At 40.2% G+C, this 22,846-nt stretch overlaps 3 protein-coding genes across 4 annotated transcripts; 2 read left to right on the top strand and 1 right to left on the bottom strand.

Moving 5' to 3' along the window:
- The first annotated feature begins 645 nt into the window (after positions 1-645).
- On the top strand, positions 646-8,033 carry prdm11 (PR domain containing 11). Its single transcript, XM_014968854.2, has 7 exons — positions 646-1,105; positions 2,248-2,411; positions 2,481-2,740; positions 2,821-2,888; positions 3,508-3,695; positions 4,009-4,422; positions 4,889-8,033. The coding sequence occupies exons 2-7, from the start codon at positions 2,384-2,386 to the stop codon at positions 7,030-7,032; spliced, it is 3,102 nt and encodes a 1,033-aa protein (XP_014824340.2). The 5' UTR covers positions 646-1,105; positions 2,248-2,383; the 3' UTR covers positions 7,033-8,033.
- Positions 8,034-11,671: 3,638 nt separating this feature from the next.
- Positions 11,672-15,161, top strand: LOC106904502 (CD59 glycoprotein-like). Its single transcript, XM_014968865.2, has 3 exons — positions 11,672-11,918; positions 13,775-13,876; positions 14,793-15,161. The coding sequence occupies exons 1-3, from the start codon at positions 11,864-11,866 to the stop codon at positions 14,990-14,992; spliced, it is 357 nt and encodes a 118-aa protein (XP_014824351.2). The 5' UTR covers positions 11,672-11,863; the 3' UTR covers positions 14,993-15,161.
- Positions 15,162-16,226: 1,065 nt separating this feature from the next.
- Positions 16,227-22,697, bottom strand: kcnj11l (potassium inwardly rectifying channel subfamily J member 11, like). 2 transcript variants are annotated; one of them, XM_014968863.2, is made up of 6 exons: positions 22,390-22,697; positions 21,224-21,386; positions 19,918-20,157; positions 18,863-19,132; positions 18,583-18,790; positions 16,227-17,733 (listed from the first exon to the last, which is right to left on the bottom strand). In XM_014968863.2, the coding sequence occupies exons 2-6, from the start codon at positions 21,380-21,382 to the stop codon at positions 17,303-17,305; spliced, it is 1,308 nt and encodes a 435-aa protein (XP_014824349.2). In that variant the 5' UTR covers positions 21,383-21,386; positions 22,390-22,697; the 3' UTR covers positions 16,227-17,302. The 2 variants fall into 2 exon arrangements, with proteins under 2 accessions (XP_014824349.2, XP_087862299.1); XM_088006173.1 differs by lacking the exon at positions 22,390-22,697 and having other exon boundaries at positions 21,224-21,509.
- Between the last annotated feature and the right edge of the window lie 149 nt (positions 22,698-22,846).

A 22,846-nucleotide genomic window follows, 5' to 3' on the forward strand; every position in this document is an offset into this window, starting at 1 on the left:
CAAAGTGAGCCAGGTTTAAATTAAGAGAACCAAACCAATCAGAAACCACAAGCTCACACTTTTGCTTTTGCTACATGATCAAACTGATGATTCATTTGAAACACCAGCAGGGGGCGCAAAGAGTCAGGATATATCTGCACTGACATAGGTATCGGTCCAATAAATAAAATTGGTCCAATATTAACAAACGATACTTATTACCATCTTGTTGCCGTTTGTCATGTGGAGTTTGGTCATGTGACACTATCTGGGTTTACTTAAATTGGAAATACAAAAATACATTTCCTTTATAGAAACACACTAATCTCCTTGAGGAGGAGCTTTGTCCTTGAAGGCGGGGCTAGGTCAACCCAGGTGTTTTGCACAGCTGAGTGGTTGCCATGGAGATTAGGTTTTCTCAAACATGCATGAAAGAATCAAGGCAACACTCCAGGTATGCTTTGATGACGGAATCGCATTATAACATGATGTGAAGCTTAAAAAAGTCAATTTTGCATCATTTTAATGCAAACAATAAATTTATGTTTGAGGGGCCCCTAAACCAAGTTCTGCCCTGGGGCAGACATTCTCCTAATTCCGGCCCTGCAGAAGTGCTAACATGATCAAATAGGATATTTATTACTGTACCTAGAGGCTCCTTTTCAGTTTTATAAATCATAGAAGGGCTGTAGGGAAAAATCCAGATGTGTTTATCTACCCCAGATGATCAGGAAACCTCAGCATAGTTTGGGGAAATTTACAGATAATTTTCCTGCTGCAGATCAGTTTAGAGTCAATATTTAACCTGCAGGATATAAATCTGTTTAATGTCCATTCACAGCGGGCGTTGGAGCCTCGTCCAGCCGCCGCCCGGTGCTCTCCGACCGGACTCTGCATCGGATTCTCCCCGTTAACTTTAATATTCGCGCAGCTGCTTTCTTCCGCCTCTCCATGTCATTTCCTGTGATAAAAATGGTGGCCACAGCTAAAGAAGGCGACTGAGTCGGTGCAAACAATTTAACGCAAACTTTGCCACTGCAGAGCCAGCGGCCGGAGGAGGAAGAGGAGCAGTGAGGAGCTTCAGCCCGGGGAGAGGCTCGGCGTCCCCGCAGCTTGTCTGGTCCAGGTGGGTCCGGGTCTGTGGCCACAGTGGCCACCGAAAATGGCTTCCGAAAACAGCAGGCAGATCGCCAGCAGCCTGCAGGTCCTCTGGTGCAGGGGGGGGAGAAAGAGTGGCGCAGATCTGCGCTCAGCACAGCCGCAAAGTACGCAGTTGTCCGTGGATTTGACCGGAGGTGACGCACAAAGTTAAAGAGAAGTTTTAGTTTGGGAATGTTTTATGCTGCAGAGATTATTTCATCTCTCACAGCTTCACACAGGGGAGTAAAACTCGTTTTCATTTTGGGCCATTTTGAGATCCTGGATGTCATTAAATGGCCGGTTGAACAAAAATATATCTATAAAAACCCTTAAACAGACTTAAAATATTAATAAATCACTGCTTCTGCATTAGATAAGTTCTTAAAATAAAAACAATGATTAATGTCTTTTCACATTAATCAGACCGTTCATTTCGTGATTGTTTTTGTGTGTGTGTTTTTTTTTGCAATCAGAATCACATTTTTGTGATCATTTTTAAAAAAGGAATTTCGCAATTTTTGCACTAATGGGTAGCAATAAATCTGACTTTATAACTCAAATTATTAATCACCACTTGTACTAGGGCCATTGTGAAAAGGCAATTTTTAGATAAAGATCTGACATTTTCATAAAAACAAAAGTAAATTTATGGTTATAAAGTCAAAGATTTGTTAGAAAAAAACTCAGATTTTTTTAAGATTAATCCTAAAAATGTTTTAGAAAAACAACAACATTTCTAAACTTGAATAGTCAAAACATTTTGTGGGAAAAAAAACTAATTTTTTTTTTGTTAAAAAAATTGCAATTGCAGTTGATTTTGTAGATTTTTCTGTACAAAATCTCAGAAATTTTGTAGAGAAAACAAGAACATTTCTGAGCTTCCAAAGTCGAATGAAATGAAAATTGACGTCATCGTAGAAAGTCGCGGAGAAATCGACTTTAATGGGAGGAAGTCCAGAGGAATTGCATCAGTCCGGCTGACTAAAACCCAATATTACTGACCACAGTGTGTATTTATCTGTAGTGTCTAAACTTATCTTTGAAATCTGACCAGCAGGGGTCGCTGTTTATCCACTTTACCATTTTCGTAAATGTTTCCTCATCTGTGTTTATTTTCTTAATTTGCAGATTCAGGTTTCCGTACCAGAAACCAAGAAGACGTTTCCTGTGATGAAGATGAAAAATCAGTTTTCAGCAGGAGTAGCAGTCCTCAGATGTCTAACACCTGAACCATGAGCTGGATTTCTACCAACATGGTTCCATCATGAACGAACAGCCATCGGACCTCTGGTGTGAGTGTCTTCATCCTCTCTTCCCTTCAGTGTTTAGGTTCTTCTTCTGATGATGTTTTCGTCCTCCAGTCTGTGAGGACTGTCGGACGTATTTCCAGGAGGAGTGTCCGTCCCACGGGCCGCCACTCTTCGTCCCCGATTCACCAGTGGCCCCTGGACTGGCCAACAGGGCGGCTCTCCCGGTCCCATCGGGCTTGGAAGTCGTCACTGAGGGAGGCCAGGTAGATGTTCGCTGCGTGGATGCAATCTTCCCAAAGGGGGCGCTGTTTGGTCCGTATCAGGGTGAGCTGGTGTCCAAGGAGGAACCAGCCAGTTCCTTCTCCTGGATTGTAAGTTCAAACCAGTCTAGCTCCAGTTTGTGACCAGTTTAGGATAAAATGAAGCCTAAAGTAGCTGTTTGGTGTTCCAGATTGTTGGTTTGAACAATTCGTCTCAGTCCATCGATGGCGGCGATGAGACCAAAGCCAACTGGATGAGGTAAACATTTCTCTGAATGTATAAAATGACTCCATATTAGGGCTGGGCAATAAATCAGTTTTGACGATTAATGAAATTTTTGGTTTTTGAAGATTTAATATTTTGAACATTTGAATTATTATTATTATTATTTTTATTTTTTTTATTTTTTTTTTTAACAAATGCACTCCTTGGGTTTCCATAGTTGATGTCAATGCGCCCAGAGCCGCCAGCTTGTTTAACGAGCTTATTTTTATCTTACAGCTTCTGTTTATTTACACTTTGAATTCAGGTCAACTTTACAACAGAATATTAGGGGCAGGCTAATATTTTATCTTTTTAAATTACGAGAATAAAGTCGTAATTTAAATAGTAACTTTATGAGAATCCCAACACAAAAAATAACAAAATTTTATTATGAAGAATATGTCATGTTTTAATATCGGTTTTACAGATAAGGAAATTAATCATCAGAATGGAAATTATTGAGCTTATTTTCATTCATCATGCGATTAATTGATTAATTGTTGAGAGATTTTGTCCCTCTTGGATAAAACCTGGGAGCTGTTTCCACAGGAGAGTCTGATAACTCAAGCCTCCCATTTTACATCTTAAATAATCATTTTGGGCTGATCCACAGGTTTGTTCGTACCTCATCTGAGGACAGTGACAGGAACCTGACGGCCTTCCAGCACAACGGAAACATCTACTTCAGAGTCTGCAGGAGGCTGGAGGCCGGAGAGATACTCAGGGTTTGGTACAGCGACGACTACATCCAGAAACTCCAGTGCGTCTCTCAAGACAGCATCAATCGCAACCTGGACACAGGTAGGGCTCCAGCTAATGATTAATTTAGTAGTCAGTTATTCTGATGATTAATCTGATTTTTAGATTAGCCCTAGACAAAGGAGAAACACGCAGCAGATTAATAAGAACTGAAACTTTGGTCCCTCTTGTGACCTATGAACGTATTTGTCCACCAGATGGTGCTGTTTTACCGATTCTTTGGGGGATTTCAAACCATTTTGTACCATTACAGCACTCTGCCCACATGTACTGTAGTTTGCCTTTTGTCCCCCATATGGACAGCTGAAGACCTTCAGACTTTTATCTGAAAACAATGGATCTGGTTCTGTTTCAGGTCCTGAGACGTCAACAGTCCCCCAAAGTCTTCATAAGGAGCTTTCAGCTCCTAAACTGTGCACCGGCAAGCAGTCCTGTGAAGAACCAGACGGTCAGCCTCCTGCCAAGAAGAAGAAGATTGACCTGATTTTCAAAGACGTTCTAGAAGCTTCTCTGGAGGACTGCACTAAGCCCAGGTCTGGATCCAGTGTTCCCAACTTAAAGGTGGAGAAGGCTGAGGATAACCTGACCAGCGGAGGACCGTCCACCTCCTTCTGCCCCAACTGCGTCAAACTGAAGAGGAGGATTCTGGAGCTGGAGGAGGAGCTGTCTCATCTCAGAAAACAGCAGGGGAACTCGGATGGTCCATCAAGTTCTGAACTCCAACCGGATCTGCCTCATCCTGAACAGGCTCCCATCGAGGACTCTCAAGGTGGGTTCATGTACATGTGCTGTACGATGCAGCTGGTGAGCCACAAATTATTTAGACGTGGGAAGAAGTTTAGGCTTTAGAGGTGAAGATAACTGAGCAGCAGTTTGATTTCGTACAAAGTTCCCCACAAACATCAAGTCTGAGATATGGACAAGAAGAAACTTCCTGGCTCAGTATGTCAGTTTCTATTAACCATAAAATTATGCAAATTGGAATTGTAAAAATAAATTTCCTAACTGGAAATACCAATTAAAAAATTAAAAAACACACACATTTTTCAATGTGTTCATTGTGCAATGAATATATTTGTCCACCAGATGGTGCTGTTTTGCACTGGGATCTGGTGTTTTGTTTTTTATTTGTATGTTTCATACGGAGTCTTTGGATCAGATGCTAAAATGGGTCCAGTGTGTTTTGGCCTTGACACTTTTTTTTCAGCAGCGGTTAAACAAGTTTGTGTTTACAGGGATGGAACCCTTGACGCCCACCCAGATGATCCTGGATGAAGATGAGCAGGAAGTGGACTCGGCTGATGAGTCGGTTTCAGCCGACCTTGTGATTTCCCCAGAGGATTCATCAAAGCCTTACTCTGGATCAAGCAGACGAATTCGCCGCTTCAAGCAGGAATGGCTGAAGAAATTCTGGTTTCTTCGGTACTCATCGACCCTTAATGAAATGTGGTGCCACGTCTGCCGCCAGTACACCGTCCAGTCATCTCGAACGTCAGCCTTCATCATCGGCTCCAAGCAGTTCAAGATCCACACCATAAAGCTCCACAGCCAGAGCAACCTCCACAAAAAGTGTCTGCAGCTCTACAAGCTGCGGATGCATCCTGAGAAGACGGAGGAGATGTGCAAGAACATGACGCTTCTGTTCAACGCGGCGTACCACCTCGCTCTTGAGGGACGGGCCTTTTCCGACCTACGTCCTCTGGCTGAATTACTGAAGAAGTGCGAACTCAAAATTGTAGATCAGTACATGAATGAGGGTGACTGTAAGATTTTGGTCCACCACATCGCTCGAGCTCTGAAGGAAGAATTGGCTGAGAAGATGCGTCTGTCTCCTTTTCTAAGCGTCATTATGGATGCTCAAAATGACGACCTTTTCTCAGATTTGGTGGCAGTTTATGTCCAGTTCACAACCAGTGACAGTTCCCCACAAATGGAGTTCCTGTCCTTAGAGAGAGTGAGCATGCCTAATGTGGATGGATACCTCCAGCTTCTGGATCGGGCCTTCAGCGTACTGGGACTCCGGTTTCAGGACTTGCTGGTTGTAGGTCTCGGAGTGGATGGCACCAACATCTCCTCAGGGATTAGAGGAAGCCTGTACATATCTGTCCAAAAGACTTTTCCTTGGATCCTCTGTCTTCCCATATTGATCCACCGGCCTCATCTGGAGGTACTGGACGCCATAAGTGGGAAGGAGCTCTCCTGTCTTGAGGATCTGGAAAACAACCTGAAGCAGCTCCTCAGTTTCTACCGCTACTCTCCACGCATGATGGCCGAGCTGCGATCCACCGCTCCGACTCTGTCCGAGGAGACGGAGTTCCTGGGTGACATCAGAGCTGTACGATGGATCATAGGAGAACCAAACGTTCTGAATGCACTCATCAAGGATTACCTGGAGGTTTTGGCACACCTGAAGGAGATCAGCAGCCAAACACAGAGGGCTGACGCTGCAGCCATAGCCCTCACACTCCTCCAGTTCCTCATGGACTATCAGTCTGTGAAACTCATCTACTTCTTGCTGGACATCATAGCTGTTCTCTCGCGACTGGCCCTCACCTTCCAGGGGGAGCACCTGCTGGTGTCGCAGGTGGAAGCCAGGCTAGAGGAGGCGATTCAGGAAATTGGCCAGTTGGTGGATTGTCCTGGTGAATATCTCCAGGAGTTTGAGGAAAACTTCAGGGAAAGCTTCAATGGTGTCGCTTTGAAGAACCTTCGTGTTGCAGAGTCCAAGTTTCAGTCCATCCGGAAAAAGATCTGCAGCAGAAGTCAGGGGATCCTGTCACAAAGGCTGGACCTGCAGAGCCGCTCCTTCACCAAAGCCTGCCAGGTGTTGGACCTGGACAGCTGGCCCGGCAACCATGAAGACCTGAAGACGTTCGGCGAGGAGGAAATCCAGGTCATATTCAACCACCTGGACTCCATTCCTTCTGCAGGTCAGGACGACCGGATGGAGACCAGGAGCAACCTCCTGGTGGAATGGAAGGAGCTGAAGGTGGACTACTTCAGCATGAACAGCTTCAAAGACATTCTGATTCACATCTGCAGGTACAAGCAACGTTTCCCGCTGCTGAACCAGATTTTGCAGGTCGTCAGGGTCCTGCCCAGCTCAGCGGCCTGCTGCGATAAAGGTAGAGGCGCTTTGCAGAGGATTTGTAAGAACAACCGCTCCCGGTTGACCCTGGAGCAGATGAACGACCTGCTCACCGTGGCCGTCAACGGACCGCCCGTCGCAAACTTTGACGCAAAGCGAGCGCTGGACAGCTGGTTTGAAGAGAAGTCTGGGAGCAGCTACTCTCTTTCTGCCGAGGTGTTGAACAGGATGTCGGATGCTGATCCAAAGTCAGGCCTGCATAGCGGTGACATCAACGCAGAGTATCTATAGCAAACAGGATAGCAAACCACAAAAAACTAGAAGAAAAGTTCAGGAAAACCTTTATGCACTGGAAAGTGATGAGAGGAAAATAATTTATCTCAGATCAGGAAACAGCTGTGAAAGCTGTTAAGGTTCTAATTAGGGATGCAAGTTATCGACTTATGAGTTAGTATGAAGTTGATTGATTTTATGTATCAATTTATGATTAATTTTGAATTCAAAGTCCAAATAAATAGAAGCTGTAAAAAACAAACAAGATGGCGGCTCTGGGGGTGAAGAGTGGTGAAAAAAACATCCAGATTTTCCAAAAATTAAATCTTCAAAAACCAAAAATAATTAATATAATCAATTTATCGACCATCCCTGCCTGGAGGCAGCTGTAGATTATCCTCTTGCTCCTCTTCTAGATTCTCCTGCGTCCTTTTCTGGATCGTACTGGATTTTTCTTGGGGGTTATTTCCCCCACTGTTTCCTCCTGTTGGTTCTCCTTTGGATTCTGCTCTGTTTTCTGGATTCTCCTTTGGATCGCTGAAGTTTTGCTCCGAGCGGCACGTGTTGGCAGAATAACACGGTCACACATGAGGAACAATGAGTTGGTGTCAGAGTGAATGTCTGCCTCTGTTTCGGCTGATTTAACAGCAGGACGCTCAGTCTCAGTGCCTGACAATAACACAGTGTATGGATGTATAAAGGCTTTATAATTCTGTATAAAAACGGTGCAACTGCTGCCGTCTCTCGTTTTTAAAGAGAGTATTTTTCTCTGCTTTGTAAAGATTGTCCAACTGAATGAATACTAAAGCTGCACTGAGTGTCTTCTGCATATTTGTTTAAATTTTCACAGCAGTGAATGATTTGAATTAAAGCTTTTTCTTTCAGTGATGCAAAGACTTCCCAGCTGCATGATCAACATGTTTAATGCATCAGTGAATGTTGGAATAGAGGGTTTATTTTTCATTAAATATCAGTGATTTCTTTTGGTCAAATAAAGGAATAATGTGACATTTTTTCAATTCATTCTGAAGTTTTTTCAGATGTGAAGCGCTGTTTGTGTTTCTACTGCTTCTAAAAAAAATACAGCCAGTTGGTTTTTGGCAATAAGTTAATGCACTGTTTCAAAACCTCCTAACCTCTGCTACCTAGCAATCCCAGCCAAGCCCAGTTCATTGCTTAGCAACCCAACCAGAGCTCCAGCACATTTGGTCAGCAGGTCTTACCGCTGTGTGGAGTGTACAATTGCTGCAGGAAAAGACAACTGTTTTGTTGACTTACCATTCTTGTTTGTTGTTTTGCATCAGTTGGCAGCCATTTTGTGAGTGTAAATGTTGAGTTTGTGGGCGTGGCCAGAAGCAGCTTCTTTAGATTTAAAGTGACAGGAGGCCCTAAAACAGATCATTCTGAGAGGAGCTCTCTCTGAAACCTCATTATCTAAGAATGATTTTGTGCAATAAATGTAATAAACATGTATTTTATGGCCCATAGATGTATCCTAACCTGTTCAACGAAGCATAATAGATCACCTTTAAGACGTTGGTTTTCTGGCTTAGACTCAGATTTTAACAAAGTTCACAGCTTAAGGTTGGAGCTTTAGCTAATCTGTCCCATAAACCTGTCATTCTGTTTCATCCATTCAAAAACCAGTTTGGGATCCTTTCCCTGTTGGAAAACTGGTTAGGATGTTTGGGATCATTAACTCAGAGTCACATGTTGTTCTGCTCCTTTGTAGTGCAGGCTTTAGTGGAACCCAGTGGGAGGGCAATGGGCCCAATTGGGTCAGAGGTTCTGAACCCTGCCACCATTCAACAAACAGTTTACCCATCAGTGTGTCAGACCACAGCTACAGAAATGAAATTAATACAAGGAGTTGTTTGTCGCCAGGAGACGGCGACCAGAGGAGATTTAATGAGAGCACAAAACGACTTCCTGCCAAGTTTTCCAACCATCTGGACTCCAGTCTGCAAGAGAAAAAGGAAGTGGAAGCACTGGGGAGAATGGGTCAACAAAAAGAGACAATGGACAAGAAGTTCTGTGTCACAATGTTTTCATATGAAATATGAAAGAGACGTTTATTAGCTTAAAACACCAACAGAATAATTTATTTTGCTCAAATATCAGAAAGGAACTTCTCTTGTATTTACAGCTCATGTTTGCATGTGTAACTGGTTAGAAACTAGTTACATTTACTCAGTTACATGTACTTAAGTAACTTTTTGGAAAAAAAATATTATACTATTTACTTTTAGTGGAATAATATTTTTATACATGTTACTGTTACATGAGTAAAAGTTTTGAATCTTCTTCACATTGAGAGCAAATTCACTGAATAAAGAAAAAAGCAGGAGATACAAACAGCTAAATTTAAAGCTAAAGCTTCTGGTTTGTTGACAAGGTTTGTTTTTCCTAAAGTTATTTTCTGCCTGTTGATCCATTTGGCAAATACTTCACCCTGTTGTTTTTTTCCCCCGTTTCACTTCTTTTTACCCCCTTTTTCCATTTTTCCTTTTCTTATTTTCCCTTTTTGTCTTTATTCCATTTTTTCTTTTCCCTTTCTTCCTTTTTTCTCTTTCTTTTGTTTTCCCTTTTCTTTCCATTTTTTTCTTTTCCTCCTTTTTTAATTTTCCCTGTTTTTCTTTTTTCCCTTTTCCTTCCTTTCTTTTTCTCTTCCTTTTTTCTGTTTCTTTTCCTCTCTTTCTCTTTTTCTTTTTTTTCTTTTCTTTTTCTCTTTTTTCCTTTCCCCTTTTCTTTTTCTTTTTCTTCTTCCCTTTTCCTTTTTTGTTTTTTCCTTTCTTCTCTTCACCCTGTTCTAACATACATGCATTTGAGTTACAAATTATAAGCATAATAAGATTTTTTTTACAGATTTATAAAAGTGTTGCCTGAATCTGTTATCTTTTAATCATGTCATTTATTTGTATTCTTTTTTTTAAATATAATTTTAGTCCTTAAAATACCAAAAATTTGGACATAACTTTAGATTTTGTCAGTTTGATTTTTAAATATTATTTTAGACAGTTCAGATTTGTTTCCTAGAATCAAATCTGAACTGATTTCATGTAACTGGTGGAATATCAGGGATTAAATGAAACAGAATCCATTTGTATCCATCAGATTATTTCTCCTCTTTTAGCTGCCGGGACGTTTTCACAGTAAAAGGAAAATGTTGTGAGTTTGTCTGCAGCAGCAGCTGGAGAACAACAGTCGCCTTTCTGTGAGCTGCTGCAGACGGTCCCGTCTGTCTCCAGACCGGACCTCCATCCTGAACAGAGCTGGGCCAAAATGAGAGCACAAATAATTAGCAATAATAATTATAATTCATTATAATTATAATAATTCAGATTAGCAAAATCTGAGTAATTAGATTTTGCTAATTACTCAGAGGAAATCAGATTTCTGTTAATCTGATTTCCTCTCAGATTAACAGAAAACCAGAAGACTTTATAGATTGACAGCTCAAGGTATTTGACCCTTGTACATTAATTAATGGGGATTAATAATGTTAAACATAAGTTTACTTTTTGTCTTGGTGTATAGTGATTGCAGCAGTGGTGTTAAAACTGCAGCGCATGGGCCACTTTAAGCCCTTTGGATTATTTTCTGGGGCCAGCAGTCACAGTGCAAGAGTCCTACAAGTCGGACATTTTTTTAAATGAACTGACTCAAAACCTCAGTATTCAGGATTCAGTTCAGCTGACAGAAATCAGATATTTACTTTTTGACTTATGACTGCCTTTTAATGTCAAAGTTAACAATATATTTTTTAGTTGAAAATTTCAAATAAAATAAACATAAAACATTAGGTGATTTCCTAGGGAATTTAGAACTATAAACCCAAATCAGTCCCACGTTCCTGGAGAAACCTTTAGACGGCGTCTGGACGTCTGCAGAAACACAAAGCCCTCATACGGAAGCAGAGCCAGTTTCTCCCACGTCACAGACTGACTGCAGACTGGCAGTCCGCTCTCTCTCAAAACAAACCCACTCAGTTCTGATGACACAAAACCCTGAACTTCTCCTGCCAAATCCAGACACTTTGACCACCAGCAAGTCCGTCTCAAACTTTTTAACACGTGGGCCAAAATCGTCAAGTGAAAGGTACAAATAAATAAATAAATAAATAAATAAATAAATAAATAAATAAATAAATAAATAAATAAATAAATAAATAAAATCAAGTAAATAAAAGGAAAAAAAACAAATAAAACTCTTTTTTTATTTAGGTGTAGTAGTTTTTTAATTAGAGCAGTTCTAATATGAAAGAGATGCAAAAAAGGGTGAAAATCGAATTTTATTGAGTTTTCACAAATCAGAAACATGTTTCACAAATCCCAAACATGGTTTTGAATATCCAGCTTGAAGAGGAGAATAATCTAGTCCAGGTTTCAAGTGTCCAGGTGTAGTAGTTTTTAAACTAGAGACGATTAAAAATGCGGAATGTAGTGAAAAATTAGGTGGAATCGCCCTTTAGCTATTAGAAGCTAGACATGGAAACCAACTTCAGCTTCGTTTGTATAATTTGACACAGTGCAGTGTGGAAAAATGAACCGTACCAGTTGAAAATGTGACAAAATCACAGTTTTGGACCGTAATCGAACCGAGTCTAGTGGACTACCAGGTGTAAAAACAAAAAACCCAGTTGGAGCAGAACCTGGGTCAGTATGAACGCAGATAAACAGTCTGACCAGCTGCAGAGTGGTTGTTTCAGAGGAGGAGGAGGTTTCTGAACACAGCAGCTCTTTGTCCGCTGGACAAAGAGCTGCTGTCCGGCGTCCTCTGGGGGTCACAGCCGAACAGACCGACACCGAGCCGGACGCTCCGCTAACAACTGCTTCACTTCAGCTGCGACATGAAGCGCTGCTTCGGACTGGTTCTGCTGCTCTGGTCCGGGATGCTGCATGTGGGTGAGTGGAACTGAACCCGGCAGAACCTGATATTTAGAGAGAGAGAAGGAAATGCTTTAAGGGAGATATTCACAGTAGAATATCAGTTTTGGATCAACTACCTTTAATTTTGTGATTTTGTCTCTAAGAGAGAAGCTGTGAAGAGATTCTTCTTGCCACAAATTCACACATTTCTGACTTTGAGGTTGAGCACACTGCAAAAACACAAGTATTTTTGTTTAGTGGAGGTATCTGTACACACTTGAAATAAGACAAAACTAACATAATTAACTTTTCAGCAAGATATAGGAACTTGTTTTAAGTCAATAATTCTTTAATATGGATTTTAAAAAGTCATTATTTTGACTTTTTCACTCCTATAGAAACTTTTAAGTAAAGGGAAAAGGTGTGTGTGTGAGGGAAGCGGCTTTCACACCTGGCTCAGGTAAACCGGTTCTGTCAGGAGGAATGGGATAAAATCCCAGCAAACCCAAAAGAGTTTGACTTAATTGAATGTAGTTGAGAGGTAACATTGTCCACTACTAGAGAAAAGTGTCATAATCTATAAGTGTTTGGACTTTTAGTTTCATCTGTTTATCCAGTTTTTTTTTACAATTTCTGTGTTGCTTATTTTGGTTTTAGATTTTAGTTCTTTATTTGATCTCATATTGTGTTTCTTTAGGTTTTAGTGTGTCGTTTTTGTTTATGATTCTGTTTGGATTATTTACTTTCTGTTCATTCACTTCCATTGTGCCGTCATTATTGCGTAATTAGCTTTAGCTTCTGTTAATGTCAGGGTTTCCCATCGCGTCATTGCTCTCTCTTTTCCAGCTGCCTCCACTCACCTCTGATTAGCTGAGTCATTTGAGGACAGTTTTATTCAAAAATATAAAAAGAACACACCTGGCTCAGGTGTAATGTGTCAGAAAAAAGAGAGAATCTCTCAATATTATTCTGGCTTTAGGCAGATATAAACAAATGTGTTAATACCAGCTGAAACAGGAAACATTTTATCTAATTTAACATCAGAGAAATGAAAAGCTCACAATTTAATTTTGCTATTGATTATTGTGTCAATAATGGATCTGAAACACAGCTCCCCTGAAATAAAACTTTTTAAGATTTATAAGACGCTACGACTCGTAGCTGGAAGTTTATTCAGATTATATAAAAAATCTGAATCAACTTTAAAATTTTCTGTTCAGGGCTGGAATTACCTATCAGTTAATCTATTGATTATTCTGACGATTAATCGGATAATAAATTTGGCAGATTCTGCAGATTTTTCATTCAGCCGTTTAAGCCTTTTAATACAAGATTAAAAATACGTTAGAAGACGCAAATAAACAAATAATTCACTTCATTGTTTAAATGAGAAAGTAAACATTTCAGTGCCTAAAGTGCAATAAAATCCTTCCTTTAGTGAACAGTTGATCATCTGCAGCTAAAACATATTTCCACATGATAGAAGCTGAGCTCTTTCTGCTGGACTAACTTCAGCTCAGTGTTTGTATGATCTGCTTTTGGATTAGTTGATTAATAATTGAATAGCAATTTGGTGCTGAACAGGAGATTTTTTTTTATCTTTAATGCAAAATGTTTATATTTTTTCCACAGCTTAGTCTCAATTACTGCTCTGAGTATGTTGCTTTTCAAGAAATTTACTTTTTTTTTAGCCTGAATTTTAACTGATTAACGATTAATCAATTATTAGTTGATGATTATGTCAATAATCGATTCATTAATCTGAGTAATCGTTTCTGCTCTGCTAGTCAGTCTGATCATTCAGATTTTCTTCTAAAAATCACATCACATCTATGAACAATGGGAACCATCACCTCTGATCTTCCTCCTGACTCTCTGCTCCTCTTCCTCAGGTTCTGGGCTTCGCTGCTACAGGTGTGCCGATTACACGGGGCGCTGCGAGAACGTGCAGGAGTGCACATTTGAAGACTCGTGCATCTCTCTGATGGATCAAGGTCAGTTTAACTAGACTGTACTGACATGAACTTTCATAGAGCCTTCATACCTCATGGGGATGTTGGGGTTTTGGAGACTTTTCTCAGAATCCTGTGGTCTGATTTAAAGGGGAACTTCCTTATATGACCAGACCTGGGCTCTTCGGCAGCTGTTTGTAACGTTTAACCTTCTTAAAATCCTTTATCAGACGAATAAGATTCTACAATTCATTTTCTTCAAATAGCTTTTTGGATCATATTCACTCTCACTTCACACCAAATTAAATTTGAAAGTATTTTCAAATACAGTATTTAAACCTACAATCTCATATTAAGACCAGAAAAGAAGCAACCAGAACAAAAAAAATGAAGCTTAAATTTCATCCAAAAAAATCAAGACATTTTCTGGAGAAAAAAAAACCCGAAAATTTTTGAGTTCCAAAAGCTGGAAATTTGCTAGAAAAAAAATCTGAAATTTTAATCCTAATTCTAGAAATTTTCCAGAACCTTGTCCTGGTTCTGCTGTGAAAAGTTTAAAATTTGACAGACAAAACTCAGAAATTTTGAGATATTAGAAATTTTCTAGAAAAAATAGTAAATTTCTGAGTTTGAAAAGTTGCCAGTCTTGACTTTTGAGATTCTGAAAATTTGCAAAAGTAAAACATTTGTGACTTTCAAAACTCAGATGTTTCTGAGTTTTTCCTAGAAAATTTCTGAAATTCATATTAAAACTTCAGATTTTTTTTCCTAGCAAGTTTTAAAGTTTTTTGGCAAAAATTTTACTCCTTTATCTACTGTGGCCCTGATAAGCCGTCACACAAACTTCCACCAGAATGTTCCCATCAGGATTTTATGACTTTTCTTTTCTTCCTCTCGTTTAAGTTTAATATTCGGACTCTTTCCAGGCTCTCGGGTTCTCAGGTGTTCTGTGTTGCAGGTGGGAAGACGATCCGGCAGTGTATCCGGTACACAGAGTGTGATGTGTCCCGCCTCACCCAGATGTTCCCGTCCATCTCCAGATTCACATACAGGTGCTGCAACAGTAACCTGTGTAACTCGGGCTCCACGGCCCCCGCGGCCGGCCCGGTCCTGGTTCTGCTGTGGTCCCTGTTGAGCTTTTGGTGGTTCTGGTTCTGAATCGCTGCAGCTGTTCTGGATGTAAACGTTAAGTTGAACTAATCTTTGGCTCGCTGGTTGTTTTCAGGCTCCTGTGGCTCCTCAGGTCTCTTCTGTAAATCTGATTTTACTCATTTAAAATGTGATTTTCTGTTGGTTTAGCAGGAAATAAAATGTTCTGGCTTTTAAATTCTGGTTCTGTTTTTTTGTTTGGATCTCGGGACCATGAAGTTGTTGCATCCTTGAATCTGGTTCAGGTCAAATTAGGTCAAGTCGGGTTTTTCTATGGTGCTGTATTTCCCCCAAAAAATTTTAAGCTGAAAAAAGAAAAATTGAAATGTGCAAAAAAATTGCAACTAAAAATAAAAAGATTTGAAACAGAGAAAAAAAAATAAATATGAAAAGTAGCTTGGAACTTTTTTTTTGTTTTTTTGCAAACAAAAATTAAATGTGAAAAATAAATTGAAAATAAAAATATCCAAAACTGCGGGAAAATATAAATATGACATAGTTTTGAACTTTTTTAGTTTCAAATCTTTTTTTCAGGATTAAAATTGTTTTTCAGTTTAAAAAAAATTCACAAAAAAAGACAAACAAAAAAACAACTATAAACATTTGAGCAAACTTTTTGGCCCCAATTTAGCTCCATAGATCTCCTGATAAAAACCTTAATTTGACCTAGTTATAAAAGCAGGCTGCTGAGTTACATTTAAAGGACTATTAATTCTGGTAATAAAAAACACTTTAACACCAACAAATGTTATATAAACTTTGATATTTTAGTGATTATAGTTCTTCCATAGGGTCGAAGTCTGTGTTGACCTTTGGTCCACTCTCTGACCAGTCATTACCTTCTGCTATTAAGGTCTAGACTGGAATCAAACTAATAAAAATACAAGTAGATATCTAGTGCAGTGATGATATTAACTATTTATAACCTTTCAACAGAACTTTCCTTCAAAAATCCTGAAGTACAAGAGGCAGCAGCTCCCCCTGCTGGACGAACATCTGATCTGTCCACAGAGATCACAGATCACTCAAAGAAAACCTGCTTGCTTACAAATATCCTCTATCTCCCTTAAAACTTTTTTTCTGTATGGATGTCCATTCCTCCCATGAAAGAAAAAATAAAACCCAACAGGAAATCATAATTTCAACTTTCAGAGACATAATTATGAGATATAAAGCCAAAATTTCAACTGGATTTATCTCAAGACAGCAGATGTTTTAAAGTGGATAAATTATACAAAGAAGGTGCAGACGAAAAAATACAAAACTAATTTATTTAAACATTATAAATAACAAGAACAACAAAGACTATTTTTAATCTACAGAAGGTAAAATATCCACAGCAGTCCTCTGGATGTCCTTTATTTATTCAGTAAGTAATCTGGATATATGAAAGTCATCAATAATTTACAAAAACAAGAGAAAAGCACCACAAAAACATGACAAATCAACAATAAAATAGTTAAAGGTGACCTATCATGCTTCCTTGAAATGGTTAGGATAGATTATCAGCTATATAAAACATGTTCCTTTAATTTTTTTGAACAAAATGATTCTTAATTTATTAGATTTTAGTCTAGTCAGTTCTGCCTATTTTGAGCTGTTTCGCAGCTTTCTGTCACTTTAAATCCAAATAAGCTGCTGCTGGCCATGCCCCCCCAACTCAACGTTTACACACGCACATGAAAATGGCTGCAAACAGATGTGCATTATACAACCATACATCTTTGAAAAGCAGACGTGGAGCCTCCTGCACAACCAACAAGAATGGTGCAAGTGGTTTGTGGATGGTAAGTTAAGAAATAAACACTTGTTTTTTCCAGCAGCCATTGTACAGCACATACAGGGGAAAAGCCATCTGACCAAACGTACTGGAGCTCTGCTTGGGTTGCTAGGGTACAGGTGGAGCAGGGTTGCTAGGTAACCCTCGGTGCCCATGGAATCTGACCTAATCTAAGGTTTTTAAAATGACTCATTTTCCAAACAAAATACCCACTAACTGCTTGGAAAATGTTTTTTTTAAACAGTTGGGCTGTTTTAGAAGTAGGAGAAACCCAAATTGAAAATAAAAATATGAATTTTGTATAATAAGTCCCTTTTAAAGAGAGGAATCAGAAGCAGGATAGAGTCTGTTCTAACTGCCAGTGAGGATTCACAGATGAAGTCTGGTTTCATCTCTTTGAACCTTCTCAGTCGGACTGATGCTCTCTGTCTTATTTTTTACGTCTCTTTGGTCCTTATGGGTCTCAGAGGAGGAATTCATCTAAATTTAAAGACACATTTGAGTATGAACACACTGAATCAGGAATCAGTTCTGTTCGTTCAGTCGCTCACGTCTCCGGGTCCTTCCTCCTCAATCTGCCGTCCAATCACCTCCAGCTGCACTTTCTTCTTCTGCCCCTTCTGCTCTGCATCCTTCTCCTGCTTCTCTGATTGGGCGTACCACGGCTGGGGGGTGGAGCCGTCGCAGGCGCGCCCTCCTCTGCGGAAACCCCCCCTGCCGGCTCTGACCAGCCCCCAGCCCTGCAGGTGAGTCTCGGACGTCCCCTCCTGGACGCCCCGGGTCTGGTCCAGCTCCTTGGCGCTGAGCGACGACATCCGGACCGGGACCGTGTTTCCGAACTTGGAGTAGTCCACGCAGTAGCGGCCATCTTCCTCTGTGATGATGGAGACGAAGCGCCGCCCCCACAGGATCTCCTCGGGAGTGTAGGAGGTGCGAGCCTGCATGGTGATGCCCGTCGTCTCCACCACACCTGGAAGAACAAAAATATCAGAACCGGTCTGTGAAATCAGAGATATAAACCCCCCAATGCTGCATCAGAACCACGTGGGTCAAGAGTCTGCAACCTTTAGATATTAAAATGTAAGGAGTTAATTTCCACTCAAAAAAACTTGGAAATGTTCAGCTTGGTAATTTCTGAATTTGAAAAGTTGAAAATGTGTTAGAAAAAACTCTGAAATTTTTAGATTAACCTCAAAAATATCCTAGAAAAAACACTGAAATTTCTGAGTTAGACATTTCCGTCAAACAATTTCCAAAAGTCAAAATTTTGCAACTTTTCAAACTCAGAAACATCCATTTTTCTAGACATTTTTTCCAGAAATTTTCTGATTTTTTTCTAACAATTTTCCAACTTTTCAAGTTAGAAGGCAAAAATTAACTAGAAGAGCTCTGAGTTTGAGAAGTCAAATATGTTCAACTTTTAGCACATTTCTGAGTGTGAAAAGTTGAAAATTTGCTAGAAAACCTTAGAAATTTTTAGATTCATCTTAGAAATTATCTAGAAATAATTTGGAATTTTTAGTTTAAAAGTGGAAAATTTAAAACTTTTCAAACTGAAAAAAGTTCTAATGGTCTAACATTTTTGACTTTTCAAACAGAAAAAATTCTGACATTCCCAAGTTATTTCTAGAAAATTTCTGAGATTAATCTATACATTTCTGTTTTTTTTTCCCCGTTTCTTAAATTTTACTCTTACATAGTACTGCCCCTTTAAGAGCCATTGTGAAAGGTCCAAAGAGCCACTTGTGGCTCAGGAGCCTCAGGTTGTAGACCCCGGATGTACTGTGTCAGGTGGAACCAGGTGAGGGCGGGGCCTGACCTTCCAGGATGACGATGATCTCCAGGTCCTCTGCGGACAGAGACTGGGCGGACAGGTCGTACAGCGGACTCCCTCTCTCGATGGTGTGGCTGATGATCAGAGGAGAAACCAGGAAGATGCCGTTGCTCCTCAGAGGGTTCTCCACCTGGATGTCCAGCTGGCACACCGGGATCACCTCCCCTTCAGTCGTCACGGTGCGTCGGATCACCTGCGGGAAACAGCGGCGCTCCGATTAGCATCATATCCGGTGTTGGTGGTTCCAGAGGAACTGAAGCTTCACCTGCAACTGTATGGTGGCGGAGATGATCATACTCTTCCTCAGGTCTCCGACTCGGAACATGAAGGTGGGTCGGCCGTTTCGAGTGGCGATGACGGCGTTCCTGGAGAAGATGAGCGTCTCCGCCCTGCGGTTGGCCTGTGCCGTCTTCATGAAGACGCAGCCGAGCATCACGGCGTTGATGATCAGCCCCAGAATGTTCTGGATGATCAGCATGATGATGGCGACGGGACACTCCTCCGTCACCATCCTGCCGCCGAATCCGATGGTCACCTGGAGTCGGAAGGAGGGCGTTACCAAATAAGGACCAATTAATGGTTTATTAGATTAAAATGAGTTATATTAACGTCTGCTAGACCATCTTTTAGTGTTGTAGTTCGGCCACCATCCAGTAGAGGGCGCCGCTGGTCATTCTTAAGCGAGCCGTTAGTATAGAAACAAAGATGGCGGAGCCATATCAGAACGGTAAAGAGAAACGGTCCACAAGAGTCCAATTTGGGGTACAAAAAGCATTTTATACAACTTTGTTTTGAAATACAAGCTCATTTGTTACCACTTTAATATTCTAATATTCTGCTGAGCTACATGACGGCATAACAGAAAAGTTGTAACATCATGGAAAATCACATGATCCCAAAAAGCAAGGTTAAGTTTATCAGTTGTCATAAGTTAAACTTTCTGGAGCAAAGTTTTAACATTCTTTCAAGAGAAAACACAGACAATACTTCAACATGAACATCTCTCTGTAAATGGGGAGTTTGATGTTTAACATAGTTTATTCTTTTCAACTTTTATTTTTCTATTCAGCAGTGTTTCCTGTTTTGTTATTTTGTTACATAATGTGAGAAGACCACAAGTTTCTCTTTACTCATCCAGTATTAAATACAAATGACACAAACTGTTAAAATTCTAGGATGTCTTGTTTAAATTCAGCATATTATGAAAATCAACTCAAATTTTTAAGAAAGCAGACTTTTATCAAGCTTAGTTGATCGTTAAGATCAGTCAACTTTAGATTAAGTCATTAATCGATGCCTTGCAGCAGCAGAGACGCTAACCTGGACTTCGATGGAGAAGAGGAAGGCTGAAGTGAAGGAGTGGATGGCGGTGACGCAGGGCACCGGACCCGGGTTGTTGTCTGGGTCACGGGGCTCCAGGTCTCCATGAGCGAAGGCCAGGAGCCACCAGATCATCGCGAAGAGCATCCAGGAGCAGAGGAAGGCCGAGGTGAAGATGAGGAGGGAGTGCTGCCACTTCAGGTCCACCATGGTGGTGAAGACGTCCTGCAGGAAGCGACCCTGTGAGAGAAAACAACCAGAAAACATCAAAACATGGCTGACCTCCGACCCCGCTGAAGGCTCATCTGTCTTCTTCGTCATCATCTGTTGGAGGAGGATGTGGAGTCATCATTTAGGAGAAACGCAAAGAAACGGAGGAAAATCAGGGCAAAAATGTGCAGATGAATGAGGTTCTGGTTAACATCAGGCTAACAGAACCCTGTTGATGGACTGAAGCTCAAACCTCCATTAGTAAAGTTACACAGTCAAAAATTAATGGCAACATTTTCACTCATGTAGAACTGTCAAGAGGGAAAAATGGGGTTAATTTTTCAAAGTCATATTTTCACCACGTTATTTATAAATGTTAGTTTCACACTAAAGATTTAGTTAAAGCCATATTTTTAGTTTGAAGCTAAATATTTAATTTATCAACTAAATATTTTTGCTCCAAAATCAATATTTAGTTAGTAAACTAAACTAAATCTTTAGCTTGAAACAAGAAAGTTAGCAGCTGCTAGACAGAACTATATGTTTAGCTTGCTAAGTAGTTAGTTTGGAGCAAAATATTATAAACAATATTTTTTATAAAGCTAAAGATTTTGTTCGCAAAGCTACTAAATATAGAGTTAGCAAGCTCAATATTTAGTTTGCAAATAAAATATTTAGATCCAAACTAAATCATTAACTTTAAATTACATTTAGTTACGTTTAGTTAAAGTTAGCAGCAACATAAGACTGGAACTAAATGTTTAGCTTTCTAATGAAGTAGTTAGTTTGGAGCTAAACATTTACTTTATGAACTAAATATTTCGCTTAAGCTAAATTTTTAGCTTGCAAGCCACTATATGAGCAACATGGGCAACCGCCCACGGTGGCATCTTGTGGGGGGCGCCATAAAGGCGATTTGCCCAGAGCACCAAACAGGCTAGGACCGCCTCTGCATCGAGTCCAATCTGGTTGCATCTTTATAACAGAACTATTATTATCATGATTTCAGAAGTACGTTAACCTTTTTCACCAGAACTGACCCGCATCCCGGGTCCACACCTCAGACTGAACACAGAAACAGACTCGGCCCGTCTACCTGCTCCCTGATGTTCTTGTGAGCCACGTTGCAGGATCCAGTTTTGGTGATGAAGCGAGCTTTGAGGGACCTGGTGCGGCTGCGGTTCGGCTGGTTCTGGTCCTCGGCCAGCCGGGTCAGCAGGAACCCGTCCGGCAGGAGGCCCTTCCTGGCCAACATGGTGCTACAGTAACAGAACAACATGCGATATTTACTTTATCTGATGGGACAAAAGATCATCTAAAGCAAGTTTTTAAAGCTGCTTTTCTTGCACACAAAACATTTTTTTCGTTTTTCCTTTTTATTAAATGTTCAGGTTTGGTTTAATAAGTTGTGTTGCTAAAATAAAACAGTTTAATTAAAGCAGAAATAATTCATCATGAACTGCTCGGTTCTGGATCTCTTTTCCTTTGTGATGTTAATTAATGTGAACCCAACCTGCAGCGTGTCACTTCCTGAAAGATCGCCAGCAGGTTTTATAAGTAAGAACATCCAGAACCGAACCCTCTGACTTCATCAGTTACAGAAAGGCTGCAACTAAAGATAATTTCCGTAATGATTATTCTGACTATTAATTGATTAATCAGTTTTAAAAATTGGCACATTCTGCAGATTTGTCAATTAACCACTTCTCTTTTTACACAATATCAGAAATACATTAAAAGATGCAAATAAGGAAATAATTAAATTACTTTTTAAATAATTTTATTGCCTAAAACACAAAACCAGCATTCATTTAGCTTCAGATGTATTTATCTCTGTTGGTCCTAAATGCATCTATTGGTCTATTGATTTGTTGATTTATTTTTTATTAATAATTGGAGAGCAAAAGTCAGAACGTGGACCAGGTGAAACTAAAAATGCCACTTGAATTCTGGGTCGAACAGATTTACAGGCAAAGAAAGTTTTTAATCTGAAATGTAAAATATAAATATTTTTTGTTCAGTTTTGATTTAATCACTGCTCTTAGGATTTTCTTGTTTAATCTAACGGCCATTTTTATTTTTATGTCTATTAGTTTAGTTTCTAAAGGAACAATTTGATCTCCCTGGCCTGGTGCAGGAATAGTAAATAAGGTCACAGAGATCCGCTTTCTGCAGGTAGCGCTCCTTCAGAATATTTCTGTGCTGTTGTGTTTCTGTTTTAGGATCTGATCTCATCCTGCGCCTCGGTTTTCCCAGATTTACCTGATAGATCCTGGAAAAATCGCCGATAACGAGGAAACGACGCTCACATTAACGCGACTCCTTCACCAGGACACGTCGTTTCACCTTCATCCCCATCCTCATCATCATTGAGTAGATAAACATCAGCACCTGCAGACGCGCGCACAGGAGTCCGAGCGCGCGCGCACAAGGTTGCGATGTCACGTGGTGTTACCTATTGAGGTGGGAAACGGATCAAAGGTGATCGGGGGAAGTTTTCCGCGGACGTGATCCGCGACACGGACTCCATCATTCCCATCAGGATGTTCTGAGACAGGGAGAACCGAGTCAGGGTGGAACAGGTGGGAATACAGTTTCCGGTTCCACCCTTCAAAATAAGACAACACGCATTTAGTTTTTTAAAGGTCAAAAACAGATATATATGGAAGCGCATTGCTTTTTCCCCCTGCGTGATAGCAATGCGCTTCCGTAGAATTAA

Source organism: Poecilia mexicana, unplaced genomic scaffold (assembly GCF_051168715.1).
Source record: "Poecilia mexicana isolate PSO_F unplaced genomic scaffold, ASM5116871v1 scaffold_6, whole genome shotgun sequence".
Classification (NCBI taxonomy): Eukaryota; Metazoa; Chordata; class Actinopteri; order Cyprinodontiformes; family Poeciliidae; genus Poecilia; species Poecilia mexicana.

Excerpts from the sequence above, each read along its gene's own strand:
- prdm11 (XM_014968854.2), top strand. The coding sequence starts at position 2,384 with ATGAACGAACAGCCATCGGACCTCTGGT. Across the intron at positions 2,889-3,507 it reads ACCAAAGCCAACTGGATGAG|GTTTGTTCGTACCTCATCTG; the intron begins GTAAACATTTCT and ends GCTGATCCACAG. Across the intron at positions 3,696-4,008 it reads CAATCGCAACCTGGACACAG|GTCCTGAGACGTCAACAGTC; the intron begins GTAGGGCTCCAG and ends GTTCTGTTTCAG.
- LOC106904502 (XM_014968865.2), top strand. The coding sequence starts at position 11,864 with ATGAAGCGCTGCTTCGGACTGGTTCTGCTGCTCTGGTCCGGGATGCTG. Across the intron at positions 11,919-13,774 it reads GTCCGGGATGCTGCATGTGG|GTTCTGGGCTTCGCTGCTAC; the intron begins GTGAGTGGAACT and ends CCTCTTCCTCAG. Across the intron at positions 13,877-14,792 it reads CATCTCTCTGATGGATCAAG|GTGGGAAGACGATCCGGCAG; the intron begins GTCAGTTTAACT and ends TCTGTGTTGCAG.
- kcnj11l (XM_088006173.1), bottom strand. The coding sequence starts at position 21,406 with ATGTTGTTCTGTTACTGTAGCACCATGTTGGCCAGGAAGGGCCTCCTG. Across the intron at positions 20,158-21,223 it reads ACAAGAACATCAGGGAGCAG|GGTCGCTTCCTGCAGGACGT; the intron begins GTAGACGGGCCG and ends TTTCTCTCACAG. Across the intron at positions 19,133-19,917 it reads TCTTCTCCATCGAAGTCCAG|GTGACCATCGGATTCGGCGG; the intron begins GTTAGCGTCTCT and ends TTCCGACTCCAG.